At 40.9% G+C, this 22659-nt stretch overlaps 1 protein-coding gene across 1 annotated transcript in view; it reads left to right on the top strand.

Annotated features, from left to right (window-relative positions):
• The first annotated feature begins 13564 nt into the window (after window positions 1–13564).
• The window catches only part of LOC150089625 (cilia- and flagella-associated protein 43), a 302046-nt gene continuing 292951 nt past the window's right edge, over window positions 13565–22659 (top strand). Inside the window, exons 1-2 of the mRNA XM_090390054.1 lie at window positions 13565–13585; window positions 14345–14377. Coding sequence (XP_090246180.1) covers window positions 13565–13585; window positions 14345–14377 — 54 coding nt within the window. The remainder of the gene's footprint in view (window positions 13586–14344; window positions 14378–22659) is intronic.

Here is a 22659-nt window from a genome sequence, read left to right as displayed (position 1 = left end):
AGAACAGCTGTGTGTCCATATGCCTCACTTCTCTTTCCAAAATATTCCACAGGTGTTTGACTGGATTCAGGTCAGGCAAATTTAGAGGCCAATTAAGATGGGTGGTATCTTTAGTGTGTTCCTCGAACCACTCGTGCACAACGCAGCACATTATCATCCTGGAAAAAATTAAACTGTCTGGAAAAAAATGCAACATGGCAAGATGTACAGAATCTCCTAAGAGCTGCCAGCAGACCTCACTAGTGAAATGTTGGTGCATATGAACCAGGGGTCCTAGTTCTTGCCAGCAAAACATGCCCCATATTCAGCAACCACTGCTAACTGACTGGATAGCAAGCACCATGCACGATTGGTCTATAGATTCGTGGTACTTGAATGCACATGGTATCCATCGGCATGTTCCAGATATTTGGACTCATCTGACCAACACACTTGTTTCTAGTCCACCAATATCCAACCAGTGTGTTGCTGACACCACAGCATTCACTGTCGATGGTGATCAGCAGTGAGGAGAGGGTATCTCTTGGGTGGTCTGCTGTGAAACCCTATATGCCTAAGTGCATAGCACATCGTCATTTTGGATATTGTCTTGCATTCTCCATATTGTATAGCAATGTCAACCGTCACCCAGTGACCTACCATTGAGCACATACAATGTGCTGTACCCTTTGTTCATCAGGAACACTCACCTTGCATAATTTCTCTCACAACCATGCTCTTTCAAAACTCCATGATATCTTCACTACATCCCATAAGTGCTACTTTATCCCAATGACTTGCACAACAAGATGCAAATTAATACTGCCTTAGTGTATGAAGCTGTTTTGATTTTTATAGTGCAAGCTATGTGGCATAGTCCATTACAAATGGGGCGGTCACAATTCAGTGGTCACCGAGTGTAGATAATTCAATCATACATCAGAGATATGGACATGTCCCATGAGTAATTATTACATGAGGGCCATGATGGATAGATATTACTATGGCATTTTAAACTATATGCTACATACTTCAAGTGTAAATATAACTAACAATTATATTTTCACATGGTTACCACACTTTGCATACATTTTCTCCCCCTCTGAACCAGTGCCTTCCTCCCCTCCACAATTCTGTAGATGCTGTCAGCCTCTAAGAGCCATCTTGATGCCTGCAATCATCAAAAATAAAGTGTCTGACACAAAGACCATCCTTTATAGGATAAAATGGGTGAAAATTGCCCAAGGAAAGTGGAAGAATCCACCCAAATTCCATAAGTCTCTCCTATGCCAGGCTGCTTGTATGGGGTCTGGCATTGTTGTGATAGAGAATTTTTTCTTCTCTGGCAATGTGTTTTCAGTCTTTTCAATGTCCCCACATAGCAAGCAGATTGGTCACTTGTCTGAAATCTAGGAAATTCAAAAGGATAATATCTCTCTCTCTCTCTCTCTCATGTCAAAAAAAAAAAAAAAAAAAAAAAAATTCTGTCTCCATTTTGCAGGTTAGTAGTAGTGGCAAACAATGCAAAAAGGAGAGCTTATATAGCATCTACAAAGAAAAAAAAAAAAAACCCAACGACAATACACTTCGCCCATCCGTACCCTCCAAGAATTTTGTCTAGTTCTTTGAATTTATTCAAACCATTCACTTCAACAGATGGAAGCCTATACCAACAATCAGATGACTGAAGGCAAACTTCTGCAACCATCCTTCCTCAAACTAAATGCCCCCTCAAGTCTCAGCAAGAGTAAAAATACAATTCACATTTAGCTTACTCAATCCATTCAATGCCTTAAACACCTCAACCAGGTCACTACAAGGTGCCTAGTCTCCAGACACTGCAATTTGCAGAACTGAAGCCTGTCTAGGTAGGAGCACCCTTTTGTTCCCCTCACCAAACTGGTTGCCCTTCTCTGAATCTGTTCTGGCAGATCAACATCCTTGCTAAAGTGAGGGCTCCAGACCCATACACAATATTCTAGATGCAGCACAACCATGCCTTTGTACAAAGGAATAATCATTTCCTTATCTCTATTAGCAAAGTTTCTGTATATAAATGACAAAACCCCACGAGTTGTCCTGGCAACAAGTCTGCATTCCTTAGAGAATTTCATATAAAAAAAGAAAAAAAAAAAAAAAAAAAGTAAACTGCACCCATTATCAGCTCACTGCAGGATGGAAGCCTCCTCAACAATTCATGCTAAGGGAAATGGACCACAATCTGCCACGCTGGTCCAGTGCAGGTTGGCAGAGCGACCGTATTTAGCAGTCAGGGGCTTGAACCCCGGTCTACTCAAAGGGCGTGTACTACTGCACTCCTGCTCCTGACCCCTCGGCTACAGATCATATATGACTGCACAATTACCGCCAGGTCTTTTTCATTTTCTACCACTCTGAGTGTGGTCCCACACAGTTGATAAGTTACTCTGAAATTACTGCTATCCATTTATGTGCAACCGTATCAACAGTACCTTACACTGATGTTAAACTTCAACTGCCATTTCTCAGCCCATCGATCTAATTTTCCTAAATCTTGTTGCAGAAGTATAGTCACTGTACCACCACCCAACCTTTGTATCATCTGCCAACTTTGACATTAAGCTTGATGCACCTTCATTAATAAATATTAAAAACAACCCAGCACTGAACCATGGGGAACTCCACCGATAACATTACTTCTTGAAAAATAGTACCCATTGATAACCACACTGTCTTTTTCCACTTAACCATCCCTTTATCCATAGAAGTAATTTTCCCTTAATGCACAACACTCCAGTTTATACAGCATCATTTTATGTGCAACAGTATCAAAAGCCTTTCTGAAATTCAAGTACTGTATATGATATTAAAATTATTTTTTCATCCAGTTCCTAAGTCACTGCATAGACCTACCAAGCTGGTTAGACAAGACTGCCAACAAATTCATGCTATAACCGCAGTATAATTGCATTCCTGTCCAGATGGTCCTGCATTACTTCTTTAACCAGTGACTGCATTATTTTCCCTGGAACAGATGTTAAGCTGACAGGTCTGTAATTACTTATGTCACCTTTCGATCCTATCAGTTGCAAGTGTAGTGTGCCACGTTCTTTGGCAAGATCAATTTTAGAAGACATATGCTGATTGTAGTCCTCCTATCCATATTACAAAAATAAATCAATTCCTGATAAATCTTCCAAATGAACCAGAACAGTTTACACTTGATCTTTCTCCTAAGGCCAAAATTGCAAGTGTATCACCTGGCAGATCAATAGATGTTGAATTCCCGGACAGCAAGTTTTTGGTCTAAGGAATCAAATTGTTTCTAAAGCAATTCAATTTCATCTAGCAATGTAACATGTTTTAGTTTAAGATTTTTAGTTTAAGACTTTTGAAGTTGATGGCTTTGTTTCCTGAAGTCTCTTCAAAGTAGTGGGCAGGAGCAGCAGTGCGTAGCACATGCTTCTTGATTAGACCGGGGTTCGAGCCGTGCCCACCAAATACAGAGGATGCGGAAAGGTCATGGAATGACCACCGCATATCCCCTGAGCAATATGACCTTAGTTGCTAATGCTCCTAAAAGCCAAATAACAAACAAACAAACATTCTTCAAAGTACTTAGCAAGCAAGCATATTTTTCATATAAATTTTTTTAAAGTTGGCAATCATTTGCTGATCCATCGGCTGAAACAGAGGGGTGGTATTGGGTGGGATAAATTTGACAGTAGCAAAGTTAAATTGCTCTTCCATCAGCATTGAGCATGCTCAAACCATTCAAGGCTTTATACACCTCTATCAGATCACCTCGCTGGAGCCTAGTCTCCAGACACTGTAATTTGCAAAACTTAAGCCTTTCTTCGTAAGAGCACCCCTTTGTTCCATTCACTAATCTTGTTGCCCTTCTCTGTACTCGTTCCAGCAACTCTACATCCTTCTTGATTCTTGAAATGAGGCCTCCAGACCTGTATACAGTACTCTAGGTGTGGCCTTACCATTGCCTTATACAAGGGAATAATCACCTCCTTCTCCCTGCTAGAAAAATTCCTATATATCATTGACAATACACCATGAGCTACTCTTGCAGCCTGTCTGCACTGCTCAGAGAACTTCATATCTGCCTGCACATCCACCCCCTGGTCCCTTTCATTCTCTACCACTGTCAGTGTAGTACCACAGAGTTGATACGTTGCTCTAGGGTTGCTGTTTCCCATATGTAGTACTTTACATTTGTCAATGTTAAACTTCATTTGCCACCTCTCAGCCCATCTGCTCAACCTTTCCAGATCCTGTTGCAGCAGCATAGTGTCAGTAGTGTCCTTGACAACTCTGCCAACCTTCGTATCATCTGCAAACTTGGACATTAAGCTTGATATACCATCATCAATATCATTTATAAATACAGAAAACAATAATGGACCCAACACTGAACCCCGAGGGACTCCACTAATAACATTAGTCCACGATGAGCAGTGTCCATTGATTACCACTCTCTGTCTTCTCCCCCTCAACCACCCCTTTATCCATAGCAGCAATTTGCCTCCAATGCCACACTGCTCCAATTTGTGCAGTAGTCTTCCATGTGCAACAGTATCAAAAGCCTTTCTAAGACCCAAGTATATAATATCAAAGTTATTCCCTGCATCCAGTTCTTTTGTGACTGCATTATAATATCCAATCAAATTGGTCAGGCAAGACTTCCCCTTAACAAAACCATGCTGTGTCCGAGCTATAACTGAACTCTTGTCTAGATGATCATGCAGTGCTTCTTTAACCAGTGCCTCCATTAATTTTCCTGGAAGAAGTTAAACTCAAAGGTCTATAATTACTTATGTCAGCCTTTGATCCTCCTTTGTGAATTGATGTCACATTTGCACATTTCCAGTCTATGGGTACCTCCCCTGAGTCCAAGGAAGCTCTCATAATTATGGCTAAGGGTTTGCTTACTTCCTTTGCTGCCTCCTTTAATATAACTGGATAGATCCCATCCACCCCGGGTGCCTTTCTTGTGTTTATCTTCAACAATTTCTCCTCCACTTTACTCCCAGTTATTTCAAGATTCTGTAGCTTACTGCTAGAGTTGAATACACCTCTGGCATTCCCCTCGCTGAATAACTCCTCATGTGTGAATGTCGATGCAAAATATTCATTTAGTTTGTTAGCTACCTGAGCAGAATCATCAACAGTTGACCCATCGATATCAAGTAGACCAATCTGATTCATCCCCTTCCTTCTAGAGTTTAGATAAGTAAAGAACTCTTTGCTGTTTTTCTTTGCATCCCTTGCTAAAGATTTCTCGTAATCTGCCTTCGCCTGCCTCACCTCCTTTGTAACTTGGTTACAGATCAACTTGATTACAGATTTATCTATCATAGGCTTCTCTGTTACGTGTTAATTTCTATGTATCCCATTCATTTTTCTTCTCTACCATATGTCTCATTAGTTCATCTGACATCCATTTAGGCCTAAACCTTGAACAATATTTCTTAATTGGTATGTAAAGCCCAGTAGCTTCCATGATAAGTTCTTTGAATGCTTCCCATTTTGAATTTGCTGTTGGTAACATCATCAGTTGGTCCCACTGTATAGAATTTAAATATTGTCTCAGTCCATCATAGTCGCCTTTATGAAAGAAATAACCCTTCCCTTTACCCCTAATGGTAGTTACCTCTTTGAGTAAATCCCACTTCAGCACACTGTGATCAATGCCACCTAGTGGTTCATTTATCTGCAGATTCTTAATGCATGAAGAATCACTGCTGATAATCAAATCAAGAGTATTACTCCCTCTAGTTGCCTCCCGAACATGCTGATGTAGAAAACAATCATCCAATAAATCCACAAAAGCATTGCCAGTGTGTGTGACCAGCCCCCAAATTCCAGTCAATATCTGGGAAATTAAAATTTCCCATTATAAGACTCTCTGATTTACTGGCCCACTCTATTTCCCTGTACAGTTTCTTATTATACTCATCAGAGTCATTAGGCCTATAGCACACTCCTACTCTCAATTTTGATCTCCCAATGCTTATTGTCACACCAAACTGACTCGAAACTGCACTGTCCAGCGATGTCGACTGGCTTCACTTCCTTGGATTTTATGTGTTTCTTAACTTATAGCATAACCCCTCCTCCCTTCCTATCCTGTCTATCCTTTCTGTAGACATTGTACTCCCCAAATTCCAGTTCTGCATTCCTTATATCTGTGTGACACCACGTCTCTGATATCCCAACAATATCTGCCTTTGATGTTTTGAGCAATACCTCAAATTCACAAAATTTATTTACTAAACTCCTAGCATTCGTGTACACGCAAGTGTACATGCACCTGTATGTATACTTAGCTACCCTAACACAACCCATGTGTTTACTTGTACCGCAATGACTCCCAGCAGTGTCTGAAATATCCTGCATCTTGTTTTTCAGGCTTCTGCTCATTCCAATAGAAGCAGTGCTGGAATCTCTTTCACCTCTGCCAGTGGCTACTGTTAATCTATTAGTCTCATCACAGAATGGGACTTAATTACAGTGTCTGAGGAGGAATTAGTTCAAGAACTTAGCCATCAAAAGTTAATCAGTGCTAAAAGAATTATGACAAAAAAAAGATGGAAATCTCATTCCAACTCTATCCATCATTTTAACTTTTAGCACTCTTGATTTGCCATCCTCAGTGAAAGCTGGATATTTAAACTGCCAAATTTGCCATACATCCTGAATCCTTTTCGCTGTTTTAAATGCCAGAAATATGGCCATTCACAGCAGGCATGCAGAGGTGATGCTATCTGTTTTATTTGTGGATCAAAAGATCACACACAAGCAGATTGTCCAGCAGCAGTTTCCATTTGCCCCAACTGCAAAGGCAGTCACCCTGCCTTTTCCAAATCATGTGAAATGTGGAAAACAGGTAGGAAAATCCAAAAATACAAAATAGAACATAAAGTTACATATCCTGAGGCACGCAGACAAATAATGTTGACCATGCCTAGTTCATCTTATGCATCTCGCACCCGAAGTTTTCATACAACTTCAATTCAAACAGATGTGTCAATACCATCCACCGTCTCGCTAGCTAATTGGGTAAAAGCAATTTTATCAACCACTGGAAAAGATAATTCTGAAACTAAAAATAGCAATGCCACCAACACCCCAGTTAGTATCCCAACTGATACTCTGACAGTCTCGAATGACACAGAAAAATTTAAACCTACTAAAGCCTGTAAGGAAACTGATCCACCCGCTAACACTATGGAAGTGGATATATACCTAAATTATGAAGAACCTAGAACTCCATACCAATGACACTATGGATACCGGATGCCCCTTATTCCCAAAAAAAGGAAAAAAATGGCCTACATACAAAAAACAGTCAGATGAATCAACCTCAGCCAAACCAAAATAATGCCTAATATTATACAGTGGAACTGTAGAGGACTAAGAAGCCATTCTGATGACTTAAGGGATTTAATCATCATCATTCTCTTCCTTGGTGATTCCTTTCTACCTCTCTCTCTCTCTCTCTCTCTCTCTCTGCCTACAGGAAACATTCTTGTCACCCCAAGTTTCACCAAAATTTTCAAATTATATGATATACAGACGAGATAGGAGCCCAGAGTCTCCTGCCCATGGAGGAGTAGCCATTCTTGCAAATTCTAACATACCATCCAGACCGATCCAATTAAGAACCACCCTAGAAGCTGTGGCAGCTCGGATTGCAGTTGGTATTTCAGTTACCATTGTTTCCATTTATATTCCACCATCTGCACCACTTTCCCATTCAGAACTTGACAATCTCAATAAACAACTCCCAACTCCAGTTTGTCTTTTTGGTGACTTTAATGGACACCATCCATTGTGGGGATCACCTACAATGGACAGAAGAGGCAAGTTGATTGAGGAATTTATAAATAATAATGATCTGAATTTATTAAACTCTGGATCTCCTACCTACCGGATCTACTTCTGAAATTGACTTGTCAATCTACTCACCATCCATCTTTCCAACCATGACATGGTCTGTATTAACAGATCCTTTTAACGGTGATCACTTTCCGATTATTTGCTCCTTGCAAACAGGGGTAACTCCACATCCTAATCAGAGATCCACTTGGAAGTTTAAAAAGGCGAAGTGGGATGGCTATTCTGCTCAAATATTTCTAGACAGATTTTATGTTCAAAAAGAATCTATTGATGATGTAAATACTTACATCACCAATCAGATTCTGACTGCCACTAATACCTACATTCTAAAATCCAAGACATATCGCAATCACTGAAATCACTGGTGGAATGCAGCTTGCTTCATTGCCAAACAGGGAAAAAACCGAGCTTGGAATAATTTCCGTAAGAATCCCACCACTAATAACCCTATTGCTTAAAGCTAACCCTATAAAAGGCTTAAAGCAAAACCAAGGCAAATTAGAAGGAAAGTGAAATGAGACTTGTGGATTGCTTTTGCCTCAACAATCAGAAAAGACACTGAGGCCTCATCTGGAAAAGAATACAATCACTAAATGAGAAATTCATTCGTCTGCCCTCTCCAATACTTCATTGGAAACGGAAAGACCTATCTACAGCTGAAGAAGTTGCTAATGCACTTGCAGAATCATTTGCTACAATCTCTCTGCCTCCTATGTGTCCACTTTTCAGAACATCAAAGCTGATGCAGAATGACATCAACTTTTTCACTCACTGCTCGTTCCTGTACAACCAACCCTTTACATTCATAGAACTTCAAGAATTATTAAACAGATCTTCAAATAGTGCTGCAGGCCCAGATGGAGTTCATTACGTTATGCTGAAGCATTTACTTGAAGAGGATTTGAGTACCGTGTTAATCTTTTATAACCGAATATTCTCTGAAAATGCCTATCCTTCTTCCTAGCGTCATTTTTTTCATTATTGTCTTACCAAAATCAGGAAAAGATCATTACTGTGTTGAAAATTACAGGCCAATATCTCTTACGAGCTGCATGGGAAAAATTTTTGAAAGGATGATTCATACTAGGCTCATTTACGTCCTGGAGTCACAGAATCTCCTTCCAGATCATCAGTATGGCTTTCAGAAGAATAGATCAATGCTGGATGTGCTTATCAAATCCTAATCTCATATTTGCAATGCCTTTGTCATGAAACAACATCTAGTCACGGTCAACCTAGATCTTGAAAAAGGCATTTGACACTACATGGAGTCATGGGATTATTATGGACCTTTACCATCTGAGGCTTAGGGGCCATTTTCCGAAAATAATTCAAAAGTTTCTGCAATTGTGTTCTTTTCAGTTCTGATATAAAAACATACTCTCGGCATCTCACATTCAGGAAGAAGGAGTCCCACAGGGATCGATACTTAGTCCAACACTATTTTCAGTCCGAGTTAGCAGTGAGATATCCCTCGCTGCTAACTCGAGTGTTAACTATCTCTCAAGTTAACACGAGATATCCCAAAAACTGTTGAAACTTACATGTATGCAGACGACCTTACTATTTCCTGTCAGTCTCAAAGTATGAATACCATCGAACGACAGCTCCAACTTGCCATTACCAAAATACAATCCTGGACTTCACATAATGGCTACCGACTATCAGAGAAGAATTGCACTGTCACTCACTTTTGCAAGAAGTGAGCTCTCCATCCTGATCCAGAACTACAAATAAACAATATTCCAATCCTGCTTGTAAGTACCGTTAAATTTCTTGGACTGATATTAGACAGCAAGCTGAACTTCCAAGCTCACATCTCTCATTTAAGAAATACATGTCTAAAGCATCTGAATATACTGTGATCAGTCTCAAATATGTCATGGGGCACTGATCGGTATATTCTACTGCATCTTTATAGAACTTTAATCCATTCATGGCTAGATTATTGTTGTCTGGTATATGACTCTGCCAGGAGCACTACTTTACAACGTCTAAATGTTATCCAGTGCTCTCAGCACTGCGTTGGGTGCTTTTAGGACTTTTCCAATCCAGAGTCTTTATATTGAAGCACATGATCCTCCATTACATCTTCATAGGAAATCATTACTGCTCCACTACACTGCTAAGATCCAGAGTCTTCCATCGCACCCCAGTTGGGAGTATCTTTATAATACTCGGTGAGATTTGTTATATGACAGCAAGCCAAATGAAAACAGACCTGCTTCACTCAGGATTAAAGAGCTTTCTCAGAGTTGGAATATCAATTTGAGCGATATTTTTCAGGACACAACTGCACCTGTTCCACCTTGGATATTCGTTTCTGCCTCGCATGATACACATTTTCTGGAGTAGGGGAAGAATACTGTACCTTCTTTTAATATCAGGTAGTTGCACTTAGCTCACACTACTCTGAACTTCCATGCCTGTAAAATCTATACTGGAAGATCAAAAACAGCCAGTACGGTTGGTGCTGCTGCAGTTTTTTCTTCTCATACGGTCACAGCCTCACTACTATTAGCCTGCAGCATTTTCACAGCCAAATTATATGCCATCAAATTAGCACTTAATAAAATTATTGAACTTTCTATCTCACCTGCCATAATTTACACCAACTCCCTTAGTGCTGTGTCTGCCATAAGGAAGAATTTCTCATCCTACCTACCTTGAAACACATTCATTCTCAGCTATTTTCCTGCAGCGTGTCCAATTAGTCAATCAAGTTTTGCTGGATCCCTGGCCATTTTGGCATTCCAGGAAATGAAAGTGCAGACCTCCCAGCTAAACATCCTCAACCAGCTGTCCCAGAACATTCTCAGGTTCCTTACACTGATTATAAGCCTGTTATTCGCAAAGCAAGTTACGACAACTGGTCACAGATCTGGAAAATGAACACCAACAATAAACTTTACCAGATAAAGCAAGAACCAAAGCTGTGGCTCCTAGGCTTTCAATGAAACAGATGACGGAAGTAGTACTGGCAAGACTCAGAATTGGGTAACTCATCATACCCATCTGTTCCTGCTACTGGGAGAAGATCCACCCCAGTGTTCATCCTGTGACAGTCAACTTACTGTTAGGCATTATCTGTTTGATTGTCCCCTTTATTCAACCGTATGTTCAAACACTTTTCAGTTACTCTCTAGGCTGAACGTCTCACATGATTTAACTCATATCTGCATGGTGCCTAGCCTTGATTGAGGTGTATAAAGCCTTGAATGGGTTGAGCACGCTGAATTCTGATGGGATCGTTCCACTTGTTCAGATTACGAACCTAAAGGGGCATAAATTCAAATTAAGAAAGGACAGATGTAGAATAGATGTGCGGAAATTTGCCTTTAGCCAGCGGGTGGTTAATTGCTGGAATAAACTTCCATCTGTCGTTGTGGAAGTTGATAGGTTGAATAAATTTAAGGAGGAACTGGACAGGCATTTGGAGGGAATGGTGTGAATTTTTTTTTTTTTTGGCTGATGCTGCATAAGCTCATACACTTGATTTCTTGCATCACATGCCACTACTACTACTACTACTACGACCCTAATCCATCAGATAATGTAAAGAACTTATCATCTGTTATGCTAACTTCTCAGCAAATAGCCCTATTAAATAAAGATTTAAATTATAATTTACCGCGAGATTCCCCCCCCCCTCCAAGAAACAAATGATTATTGATCTTGAGTTCGCTCTTAGAGATTTGCCTCAAAAAAAAAACGTATTAAACCAACAGACTAATCGAATCATAAACCAAACTATCCCCTCAATATCAAAACGACATAGAGAAGAAGCAAAAGCTTTACACACACTTAGACAAAACCGAGATATCATTATTCAAAAGGCCGACAAAGGCGATACAGTAGTTATTCTCAATAAAGGAGACTATATAAATAAATTATACACCATAATTTCAGACACAACGACATACAAAGAAGTTGTACCATCAGAGTTCAACAGCTTAATTAACAAATATAACAAAATGCTCACCACCTATAGGAAAGATGACCACATCACTATGGCCCAACTTAAACAAATTAAAGCCTGCACATACAATATCCCAACCTTATTTATCCAAGTAAAATTACACAAAACAGGATACCCAATACGTCCAATCGTGTCATATAAGAATTCAGCTTTTGCTTCCTTAGCCATGTTCATCTACCCAGTTCTAAAACCACTCCGAAAACTCCTAACATATAACATAAAAAACTATGATGCTTTATTCATGAACCTCAAAGATCTCCATGTCAAGGAGGATTTGAAGTTATATTCACTGGATGTGACTTCACTATACACTAATGTAAATGTACCTTACACCTTAGACATAATCTGGGCCTACTTAAACGATGATAACATAAAAATTAATAACACCAGACTCCCCAGAGACAGAATATTCAAACTAACCAAACTATTAGTAAATGCTAATTACATTCTCTTACAAGAAAAAATATACAGACAGATTTTCGGCCTCCCAATGGGCCTAAACATCAGTGGACTCATTGCCGAACTATACTTAGACAAATTAGAAAAGATCCATCTTGATCCATTTATACCACAGATCACATATTACGGAAGATATCTGGATGACATCCTAATTATAACGGACCATTTGACCATAAACAATATTCTACAGGTTTTTAATAACATCCATTAGAGATTAAAATTTGAATTAGAAGTTGAAGCAGGAACCCACCCCATAAATTTCCTTAATTTTACCGTACACAGATTAGACCAAAAACTAAATTTCAGCATATATAGAAAACCCACTAATAAGGGGATGCTTTTGCATTTCCACAGTTATCATCCCCAACCATACAAAAAATCGGTCAGGCTGAACCAATTTCTTAACGCCTTTAAATATTCTTCCACCCAGATTTCTCTAACCACTGAAATAAATGAATTAACTAGAAGATTCTCAAATGGGGGTTACCCACTAACCTATATAAACAAAGTTAAAACAATAGCCCGTGATAAAATAAATAACAACAACCTCGCAACAAATATTCCACAAAAATCTGACAAGACCAAAATACTTTCATCACCATTCCATATGTCGAGTACTGGTACAATAAACTTAACCAAATATGCAAGGGAACCGACATGAAAATCATAGCAAAACCCATGAACAAATTATACATCTTCTTCAGAAATCGACCTTCAAACACCACATTCCAATCACAGCATGATCTAGTATACAGAATCCCATGCAAAAATTGCAATGCTGTTTATGTAGGATCTACCATGGGAGTGGCACAGCTTCGAGCAAAACAACACGACGCTTCTGTGCGGGCGGGTCGTTCAAATGCATCGTTAGCATTAACATTTGCATTAGTAGAGGCATACTATACAAGAAAGCAAGCTTAGAGATGAAACTACATGAAACTTCAGTCAATATTCGTAGACCATTCCTATTGTCCGACGATTGGTCACTTATACGCATGTGTGAAGAAGAAACGCTACAACATAAGACAGAAGTTTCGGATTAATTGTGAGTTGCTCTATTCCTGTGAACATGACGCCCTGAAACGTTCTAGTCTGACTTAAGGAATGTAGAGAATAATCCCCTCCCCCCATATCCAATTTTTTAGACCCCTAAATTTAACTCTAAAGTCCAGCTACAGGACCAAAAGAAATAATCAGTCCATATTTATTGAGCAGTTTAGACCTTCAAAAATCTAATTTTATGCCAATCGATGTATGGTTTCCTTACTGCCAGAGGTATGGTGTTTGAAGACAGAAGTCTTGAGCGCTCATTGTTGAGACTGCACGTTCTGAACACTACGGTTCTGACAGTGGGGAAGATGTCCCACATGTTTTGCAAAATTGATATCACCTTCCCCAAGAATTATTAGCGAGTTGGATTAGGAGAGTTAGAAAAGAAGCTTCCTATATCTAAAATAAAGGTAATCCCTGTTGATTCATAATTACTACATATCGTATAGTGAAAGGTATTTTATTATGGAGAGTCCATCATAAAGTGATTTGATCCCACAAAGGAACCTGTCTTAAAGCCAGGGTCCACTGTACAATAATATGGGCATTATTTTTGCACATATTGTACCTTACTTTTTCTCTTCTTGCTTGTTTGTTGTTATTTGGTGTTTAGGAGCATTAGCAACTAAAGCCATATTGCTCCGGATATATGCGATGATCATTCCCTGACCTTTCCGCATCCTCCGTATTTGGTGATCAAGGGCTCGAACCCTGGTCTAATCAAGAAGTATGTGCCATGCACTGCTGCTTCTGCCACCCGGCTATGGAGGCACCTTTTCTCTGTTTAAAATGCTACTGGTTTTGCTGTATGTGATGTGTGTCCTGTTGTGTGCAATTTGTTAAGAAATGAATAATATAGTGAATAAAAATAATATTTAATTCATAATCTAACTGAATGATAATGTGCTTAATAAAAAAATGAAGTTAATATATATTTATGGTTTATATTTAAAGAAATATAAAATTCTTTAACTTTATTTATAGTTAAGAAAACAATATGCTGAAGAGATAAGTGAGGTAAGATTACTTCATAATAACTGAAAATTTCTTGATTTTTGAACAGTTTTTGAAAATATTTCAAGAGTAATCAACACTAAATATAGACTTTGCTTTTGTATTCAGAAATTGTGTTATGCAATTCATCCACTATCAAAGAAGTTGTACTAAATTACAAAGGTCATTCCCGGTGATAACATTAGCATTAACATTTGCATTAGTAGAGGCATACTATACAAGAAAGCAAGCTTATGCAGCATCATCCAAAAAAAAAAAAAAAAAAAAAAAATCCCTCCCATTTCACCTCTCCATTCGTTCCAAATGCCTTGACAGAAATAAACATCCATGACATCTTTGTGTGAAAACACACCTTACTATGGTTCTCATTGATATAGAAAAAGCCTTTGACATAGCTTGGAGATGTGGTATAATGCGAAATCTATATAATATGGGACTATGTGGTCATCTGCCACAATTTATCAGAAACTTCCTGCAATCACTGCTCATTTCAAGTTAGAATTCACAACCACTTATCTACAAATTTTATCCATGAAAAAGGGGTCCCACAAGATTCAGTGCTAAGTGGCACACTATTTAGCATAATAATGAATTCTATAACACAAGACCTACCACATACCGTATCCACTACCCTGTATGCTGATGACTTCACTATCTCCTGCCATTTCCCCCAGTATGCGAATGGTAGTGAGACAATTGCACAGTGCCAATCAAAACAAAGTTATTAAATAGTCCCAAAACAATTAATTTTGCCTCCCACCCCAAAATACTATTGTGATACACTTCTGTAGAAAGCATAACCTACATCCAGACCCATAACTAACTACAAAATCAAATCATCACAGCGGTTCCTAGTGTCCACTTTCTTGGTGTTGTATTTGATCAAAAACTTACTATTAGTATTAGCATTAGTAGAGGCATATGATGCAAGATAGCAAGCTTATGCAGCATTAGCAAAAAAAAAAAAAATCCTCCCATTTCACCCCTCCATTCGTACCAAATGCCTGTCCAGCTCAGCCTTAAATTTATTTAGGCTATCAACTTCCACAACAAAAGATGGAAGTCTGTTCCACCCATCAACTACCCGCTGGCTAAAGGCAAATTTCTGCACATCTATTCTACAATTGTCTTTCCTCAATTTGAATCTGTGGCCCCTCAGGTTCTTAATCTGAGCAAGAGAAAGAGTCCCATCAGCATTCAGCTTGCTCAACCCATTCAAGGCTTTATGTTCCTCAATCAGATCACCTTGTAGGTACCTACGCTCCAGGCACTGAAATTTGCAGAATGTAAGCCTTTCTTGGTAAGAGCACCCCTTTGATCCCTTCACCAATCTTGTTGTCCTTCTTTATAGTTGTTCTAGCAACTCTGCTCCTTCCTAAAATGAAGCTTCCAGACCTGTACACATTACTCTAGGTGTGGCCTGACCATTGCCTTGTATAACGGGATAATCACCTGCCTGTCCCTGCTAGCAAAATTCCTATATATCATTGACAAAACTCCATGACCTGCCCTGGCAGCCTGTCTGCACAATTACCCCCAGGTCTTTTTCACTTTCCACTTCCCTGAGTATAGTACCACACAGTTGGTATGTTTCTCTTGGGTTATTGCTACCCATATGCAGTATTTTTCATTTGTCAATGTTAAACTGCAGTTGCCACTTCTCAGTCCATTTGCCCAACTTATCTAGATCTAGTTGGAGTAGCATTCCGTCTTTACTGTCGTTAACAACCCTACCAACCTTTGTATCATCTGCAAACTTGGACATTAAGCCTGATATACCTTCATCAATATCATTGATAAATATACTAAACAACAATGGGCCCAACACCAAACCTTGGGAAACTCCACTAATAACATTTGACCATGAAGAGCAGTGTCCATTGATTACCACTCTCTGTTGTCTCCCACTCAACCATCCCTTTATCCATTGTAGCAACTTACCCTTAATACCATACCTCTCCAATTTGTACAGCAGTTTTCCATGTGCAACAGTATCAAAAGCTTTCCTGGAATCCAGGTATATGATATCAAAATTATTTTTGGTATTCAGTTCCTTTGTAACCACATCATAATATCCAATCAAATTGGTCAGACAAGACCTCCCTTTAACAAACCCATATTGTGTCTTAATTATTACTGCAGTCTTGTCTAGATGATCCTGCAATGCTTCTTTAACAAATGATTCCATTATTTTCCCCAGAACACAAGTTAAACTAACAGGTCTATAGTTACTTGTTTCAGCTTTTGAACCCCCTTTGTGAATTGGTGATACATTTGCACACCTCCAGTCCATGGGGACCTCCCCTGAGTCTAAGGAAGCTCTCATAATTATGGCTAAAGGTTTGCTTACTTCCTTTGCTGCCTTCTTTAATATAACTGGATAGATCCCATCCACCCCAGGTGTCTTTTTTATGTTTAACTTCAACAATTTCTCCTCCACTTTGCTCTCCGTCATTACAAAATCACTTACCTACCTGTTAGAGTTTGATAAACTTCTGGCACTTCCCCTTATTGAATAACTCCTCATGTGTGAATGTAGATGCAAAATACTCATTCAGTTTATCAGCTACCTGAGCATGATCACCAATAGTCAACCCATCTATGTTAAGTGGTCCAATCTGATTCATCCCTTTCCTTCTGGAGTTTACATAAGTAAAGAACTCTTTGCTGTTTTTCTTTGAATCATTTGCCAAAGATTTCTTGTAATCTGCCTTCCACTGCCTAACCTCCTTTGTGACTTGATTACAGACTAGCTTATATCTGACATAGGCTTCTGGGTCACCTGATACTTTATATGCAGCCCATACATTTTTTTTCTTATAGTTACTCATAGTTGGCACTTGAACTTTTTAAAGATTTCACATAAGTATAAATATACATGAAATTCAGAAATGTAGCGGCAGACAAAAAAAAAACAAAAAACAATTCAGTACTTATCAGCTATTATGTACCATATTCAGAAAACTTTCTAAACAATTTTCAAAACTATTGGGAAGACCAGACCTCAGAAGGTTACGTTTGGTCAGTGGCATTTGATCATTGGAACAAACTGCCTTCCAAGTGATCGAAGTTGGCAGTCTGGTTAGTTTTAATGGGCATTGGGATCAGTATCTATTGGTGGTAGAAAGCAGCGCCAGCCACAAGCAAGTTCAAGCGGTTCTGTCAAACAGGGTCTAAATAATAATATCATCTGTGTCGATATCGAGCCTACAGTAGAAGAAGTGAAAGCAGCCATACAATCCCTAAAGAATGGCAGGGCACCAGGAGTGGACCAAGTCACCACAGAAGCGATCAAAGCCAGGGGAGATGTACTGCTTCGCCGACTACACTCACTCCTCAAAACCATCTGGTGCACTGAACAAATTCCACTAACATGGAGGAAAGCCATTATCGTGCCAATGCACAAGAAAGGTGATAATCGGGATTGCAAGAACTACCGTGGCATCAGTCTCATTTCCATCATTGGAAAGGTCCTTATGAAGATCATTCAGTCAAGGCTGCAAAAACATCACGAGCAAACCAGTCGAGAAGAACAGGCAGGATTTAGACCCGGGCGAGGATGCTGTGATCAAATCTTCACCATCCGTCAACTGATGGAGGAGAGGATCTGGTGTGGACAGCGAACCGTCATTTTTTTTTTTTATAAACTTTAAGTCTGCTTTCGACTGTGTCCACCGGCCCGCCTTATTGAAATTGCTAGAGGTCGAACATGTACCTCGAAAAGTCATCACACTCCTCCAAACTGCATACAATGGTTTAACCAGCCAGGTGCGCATCCAGAACGATTTATCTGAGGAATTTACCATCCAAACTGGAGTCCACCAAGGGGATGTGGCCTCCCGTTGCTTTTTAACATCATGGTCGATGCCATTATGAGGCAAGCATTCAGCAACAGACGGGGTATACAATATGGCAAGGATCACTATGTGACTGACTTAATGTTTGCCGACGATAGTGCTATCTTTGCCGGAAACAACGCTGAAGCCACAGACATCCTCTACGACATTGCCCGCATTGCCCAGCCATACGGGTTGAAGATCAATGCTGATAAGACAAAGGCCCTGACAATAGATGGGTCGCAAGTCATCATCTATCTCGAAGGTGTCCAGATCGAGCAAGTGCAGGACTTTAAATACCTTGGGTCGCTGGTCCAGGAGAAGAAAGTTGCATCCACCGTGGAGATCCACAGCAGAATTGGACAGGTGGCCACTGTGTTCGCCTCGCTCAAATGGTTTCTGTGGAAGAGGACCAACATTTCCTCAAAGACTAAAATCCGACTCTTCCGGACTTTGATCCTGCCCATTCTCCTTTACGGATCGGAAACATGGATTTGTCTCAAGCTAGATTTAAACAAACTTGAGGTATTCCAAATGCGATGCCTGTGGCAGATCCTGGGCATCTCACTTCGCGACCACATCACTAATGATACCATCCGCGCCAGATGCCAACAGCAACCAACCATCGCCGACCAAATCCAGAAGCAAAGGCTTAGATGGTTTGGCTGTGTATGTAGAATGGGCGCGAATAGAATACCATCCACGCTCCTTTGGAGACAACGACCCACCCAATGGAGCATTCAACGGACCGCACCTAGGAAAACGTGGGCCAAGCAAATGGAAAATGACCTGAAGAGCCGACGTCTCGACCTTAATCAGGCCAGGACTGACGCCATGGATCGTAAAGCATGGAAGAACATCACAGAGCAAGTCCGAAACCCTGTGGCACCTACTGCAGTGTACTGGTTGCGTGGCCAACCGCCTCCTCCAGCCGCCACTAAGGACCAAAGAAGAAGAAGAAGAATGGTTAACAGGATAGTTCTATGGATTGAGTCGATTATGCGTCTATTTACAGCGGTTGATGCCTTGTGATGCCAAACCGCAGAGGCATATGTTATAGCTGGTAGGAATTTTGTTTTATAATATAAGGAGAGTACTTCCTTACCTTTATTCTTAGATGTGTGAGATGCTGCTTGAAGGAAAGATTACAATCTAATATCACCCCCAGGTACTTAATCTGGCTTTGGAGTTTAATTGTGGTGTTGTTCACCTTTATTTGAGGCGGCCTGCACAGGTCAAGGGAGCCTTTCAGTAAGATTGAGGATGTCTTAGTTGGTGAGATTTTTAGGCAGTGTAAGATGGTCCAGTCCTGTAGTATCTTGATGGCATGGTTTGCTTTTACCTCCAACTGTGCTCTATTGTCGGCAGCAATTTTCAAGATCAAGTAATCGGCAAAAGCTTGGGTTTGGCTGTTACCAAGGTCCATGACCAGGAACTCATTCAAGACAATGTTCCACAGCAGCGGCCCCAGGACGGAACCCTGGGGGCAACCCCTGCAGACAAGACGGTTTACCCTACCATAGGGTGCCACGACACTAATACTCCTGTCGGTAAGGTAAGACTTGATAGTGAAATACAAGTTGCAGGGAAGGTTGGCCCGCCTTAGTCTTGCCAGGACACTTTGGCCACCAAATGGTGTCGAAAGCCCCGGAAAAATCTATGGAGATGATTAGATAGTATTTACTGTTGGAACTGGCCACACCGTGCAGCAGATGTCTAAGTGCCTCCACTGTTGAAGACTCGGGTTTAAAGCCGAACTGGGTAGACATGTGCAGTTCAGCACTCTTGTAATGTGTGTCAATTCGGGCATATAGCATTCTCTAAAATAGTTTGCTGATCACTGGTAGCAAAGCTATCGGTCTGTAGGTGGTTGGCTGTTGTGGAGGCTCCGTGGGTGTTTTTGGGATCAGCTTCAGTCCTGCAGTCTTCCAATTTCTTGTGAAGATGCCTTGATCCAAACAGTTATTGAACAGATTTAGGAGGAGTTCGGGGGTCAGGTCCATTACTTTTTTGATAATTTCCGGTTCGAGATAATTGAGGCCAGGGCACTTATTATTTCTTAGGGGATTTGATGTCATCTAGCATAAATGGTGATTCACGGGAGTCAGTGGTGTACATGTCATTTTCTTGGCATATTCTATGCAGTTCAGATGAAGTGGGCATGGCAGTCTCTGGGAAAATAGTGCCCAGAATATTTGTGATTGACTGTTGCCATGTGGTGGTTTGGCTCCCTTGTGGTGTCAATGTGGTAGAAATAACTTCCCCCTGGGGAGTTTGTTTGTGATTATCCTATAGACTACCCCCCCCCCCATGGCTCATTATTTCTTGTTATGCCTGCCAAGTTTTCCCAGGCTCTTTGTTTGCTCTTGTTTATCGCATCCGTATATCTGTTTCTTGCTTCTCTGTAGCGCTCCTTTAGTATCTGGACCTCAGCAGCAGGCCATGTATGTCTTGCCTGTTGAAAGAGTTTTCTTCTTCTCATGGTCTTCCTTCTGAGTTGCTGGATCTCGTGAGTCCACCACAGGATTGCTCACGGTTTGGGATTTCTCCTCTTCGTTGATGCTTAACTCACCGCAAGTATTATTTCCGTTACCCTCTTTTGATTCTCTTCTGGGTCCCCATTCTGGTTTGTTGTTTCCAGGTGTTGGACCACAGTAGGCATTAAGACCTCTCTGAACCTTTCCCAGTTCGCCCGGCGGATGGCGAAGCGATTTAGTGTTTGTTTAGGTATCAGTAGCCTGTTTAATGATCTTCTGATTTGGCAGGTAATCACCCTGTGGTCGGAAGTCGTCCACGAGTCTCTGATGATCCAATCCTCAACGTACCCTGCAAGGTTTCCCGTGGACAATATGACATCAATAGTCGCCTCCCACAGGGTATTACAAAATGTAGGCATCTGGTGTGGTGGTCTGTTCAGGATAGTGAACCGGGAGTTCGAGAGAAAGCCCTCTAAAATATGTCCATTTCTGGTACCTCTCCTTCTGGCATCACACTGTGCCAGGCTGGAGAGCGGCAGTTTACATCTGCCCCAATTATGATCCTTTGATCAGGGAGCATGTCGGTCAAGACCTGGAAGTACCTGGTGATGGGTGTGATGTCCTCGCCCGGCCTGCTGTAAAAGACCACAGCATAGATTTGGCCCAATGGCATTAAGATGTGAGCACACACCGCTCAGGGTGCACAAAGGTGTGTTGCTTTAGTCACAGTATAATTGGGATTGCGGACCACAGCCGCAGCCCAAGGGGTGTCACTCTCGTCATGGACTATTTTGTAGGCAGCCGGATATCCGCACACTCGTTTTGAGTGGGTATATGGTTCCTGTAGTAGTAGGACGTCAGCTGCTTCCTCGTCTGCTATGACCATAAGTTGCTAGGCTACTGTCTAGCTCTCTGCACGTTATGCTGTATTATTGCAATTTTGGATCTGTTGTACTCTTTAGGGCGTCTCTCCATAGTCGGTTCGTGACTGGTATAACCCTTTTACTTTAAGATAAACTGGACAGTTCGTGTCTCTGATAGAATGCGAATGGTCCATTTTCCTGCCTTACAGATTGGATCTTGCTCCTTGTTTGGACATGTTTTATATTCGTGTCCCCTGCCAGAGCAGTGACTACAGGTTGATTCTGTTTCTGTACACGTATGGGTTGTGTGGCTGTATTTACAACAACGGAAGCATTTTAGGATTGCCACATGTTCCCAGAATTGGTGGGATCCCCATTCAATGTAGATTCTCTCTTGATTCTTTAGTTACTGCCAGACAGTCGGGGCCAGCTCTAGAACCCAGTTTCTGTTTGGTCCTGCCCTAGATCTGATGGACTACCTGTGCTGCACCACGGTTTGCTGTTCCTGTAGTTGTTGGGGCATCGGTCTCAGATTTCTGTTTATGATCTCTGTGGCTAACTGTTCCGGGGTTAGGTCTTTGTCTGTGTCAAAGACAATGATAGCAGGTCCTCTCTTTTTTGGCAATTCTGCAGTCAAACCCTATGTGGCAATTTTTGGGTTATCCATTATCGTCTGTGTGTGTCTCCGTTTCAATAACGAGTCTTACATTCCTTGTTTTCCGGATGGACTTTATCTTAGTAGCTTTGAGGTCATCCTTTAGTTCCTTCATCACAGTTGTCTTTATTTTTTCACTAGTTCTCTTTTCCTGGGGGCCATCTGTGGCCACAGGTCTAAGCACAACCAAGTTGGGGCACCTCCACAGCCGGGTGGGAAGGAGCAGCAGTGCGTAGCACACGCTTCTTGATTAGACCGGGGTTCGAGCCCATCACCACCAAATACGGAGGATGCAGAAAGGTCAGGGAATAACCACCGCATATCCTGGAGCAGTATGGCCTTAGTTGCTAATGCTCCTAAAAAAATCCCCAAATAACAACCAAGTTGGGTGTCATCAAGAGAGGTTGCTTCCTTTTTTGGGGTTTGAGTTTGTTTTCCCTGATTTTGGTTACTC

The sequence above is a fragment of the Mastigoproctus giganteus genome, chromosome 2 (assembly GCF_048544385.1).
Source record: "Mastigoproctus giganteus isolate SK-2022 chromosome 2, ASM4854438v1, whole genome shotgun sequence".
Taxonomy (NCBI): Eukaryota; Metazoa; Arthropoda; class Arachnida; order Uropygi; family Thelyphonidae; genus Mastigoproctus; species Mastigoproctus giganteus.
Note: the sequence above shows the minus strand (reverse complement) of the source record. Positions and strands in the feature narration are given on the sequence as shown.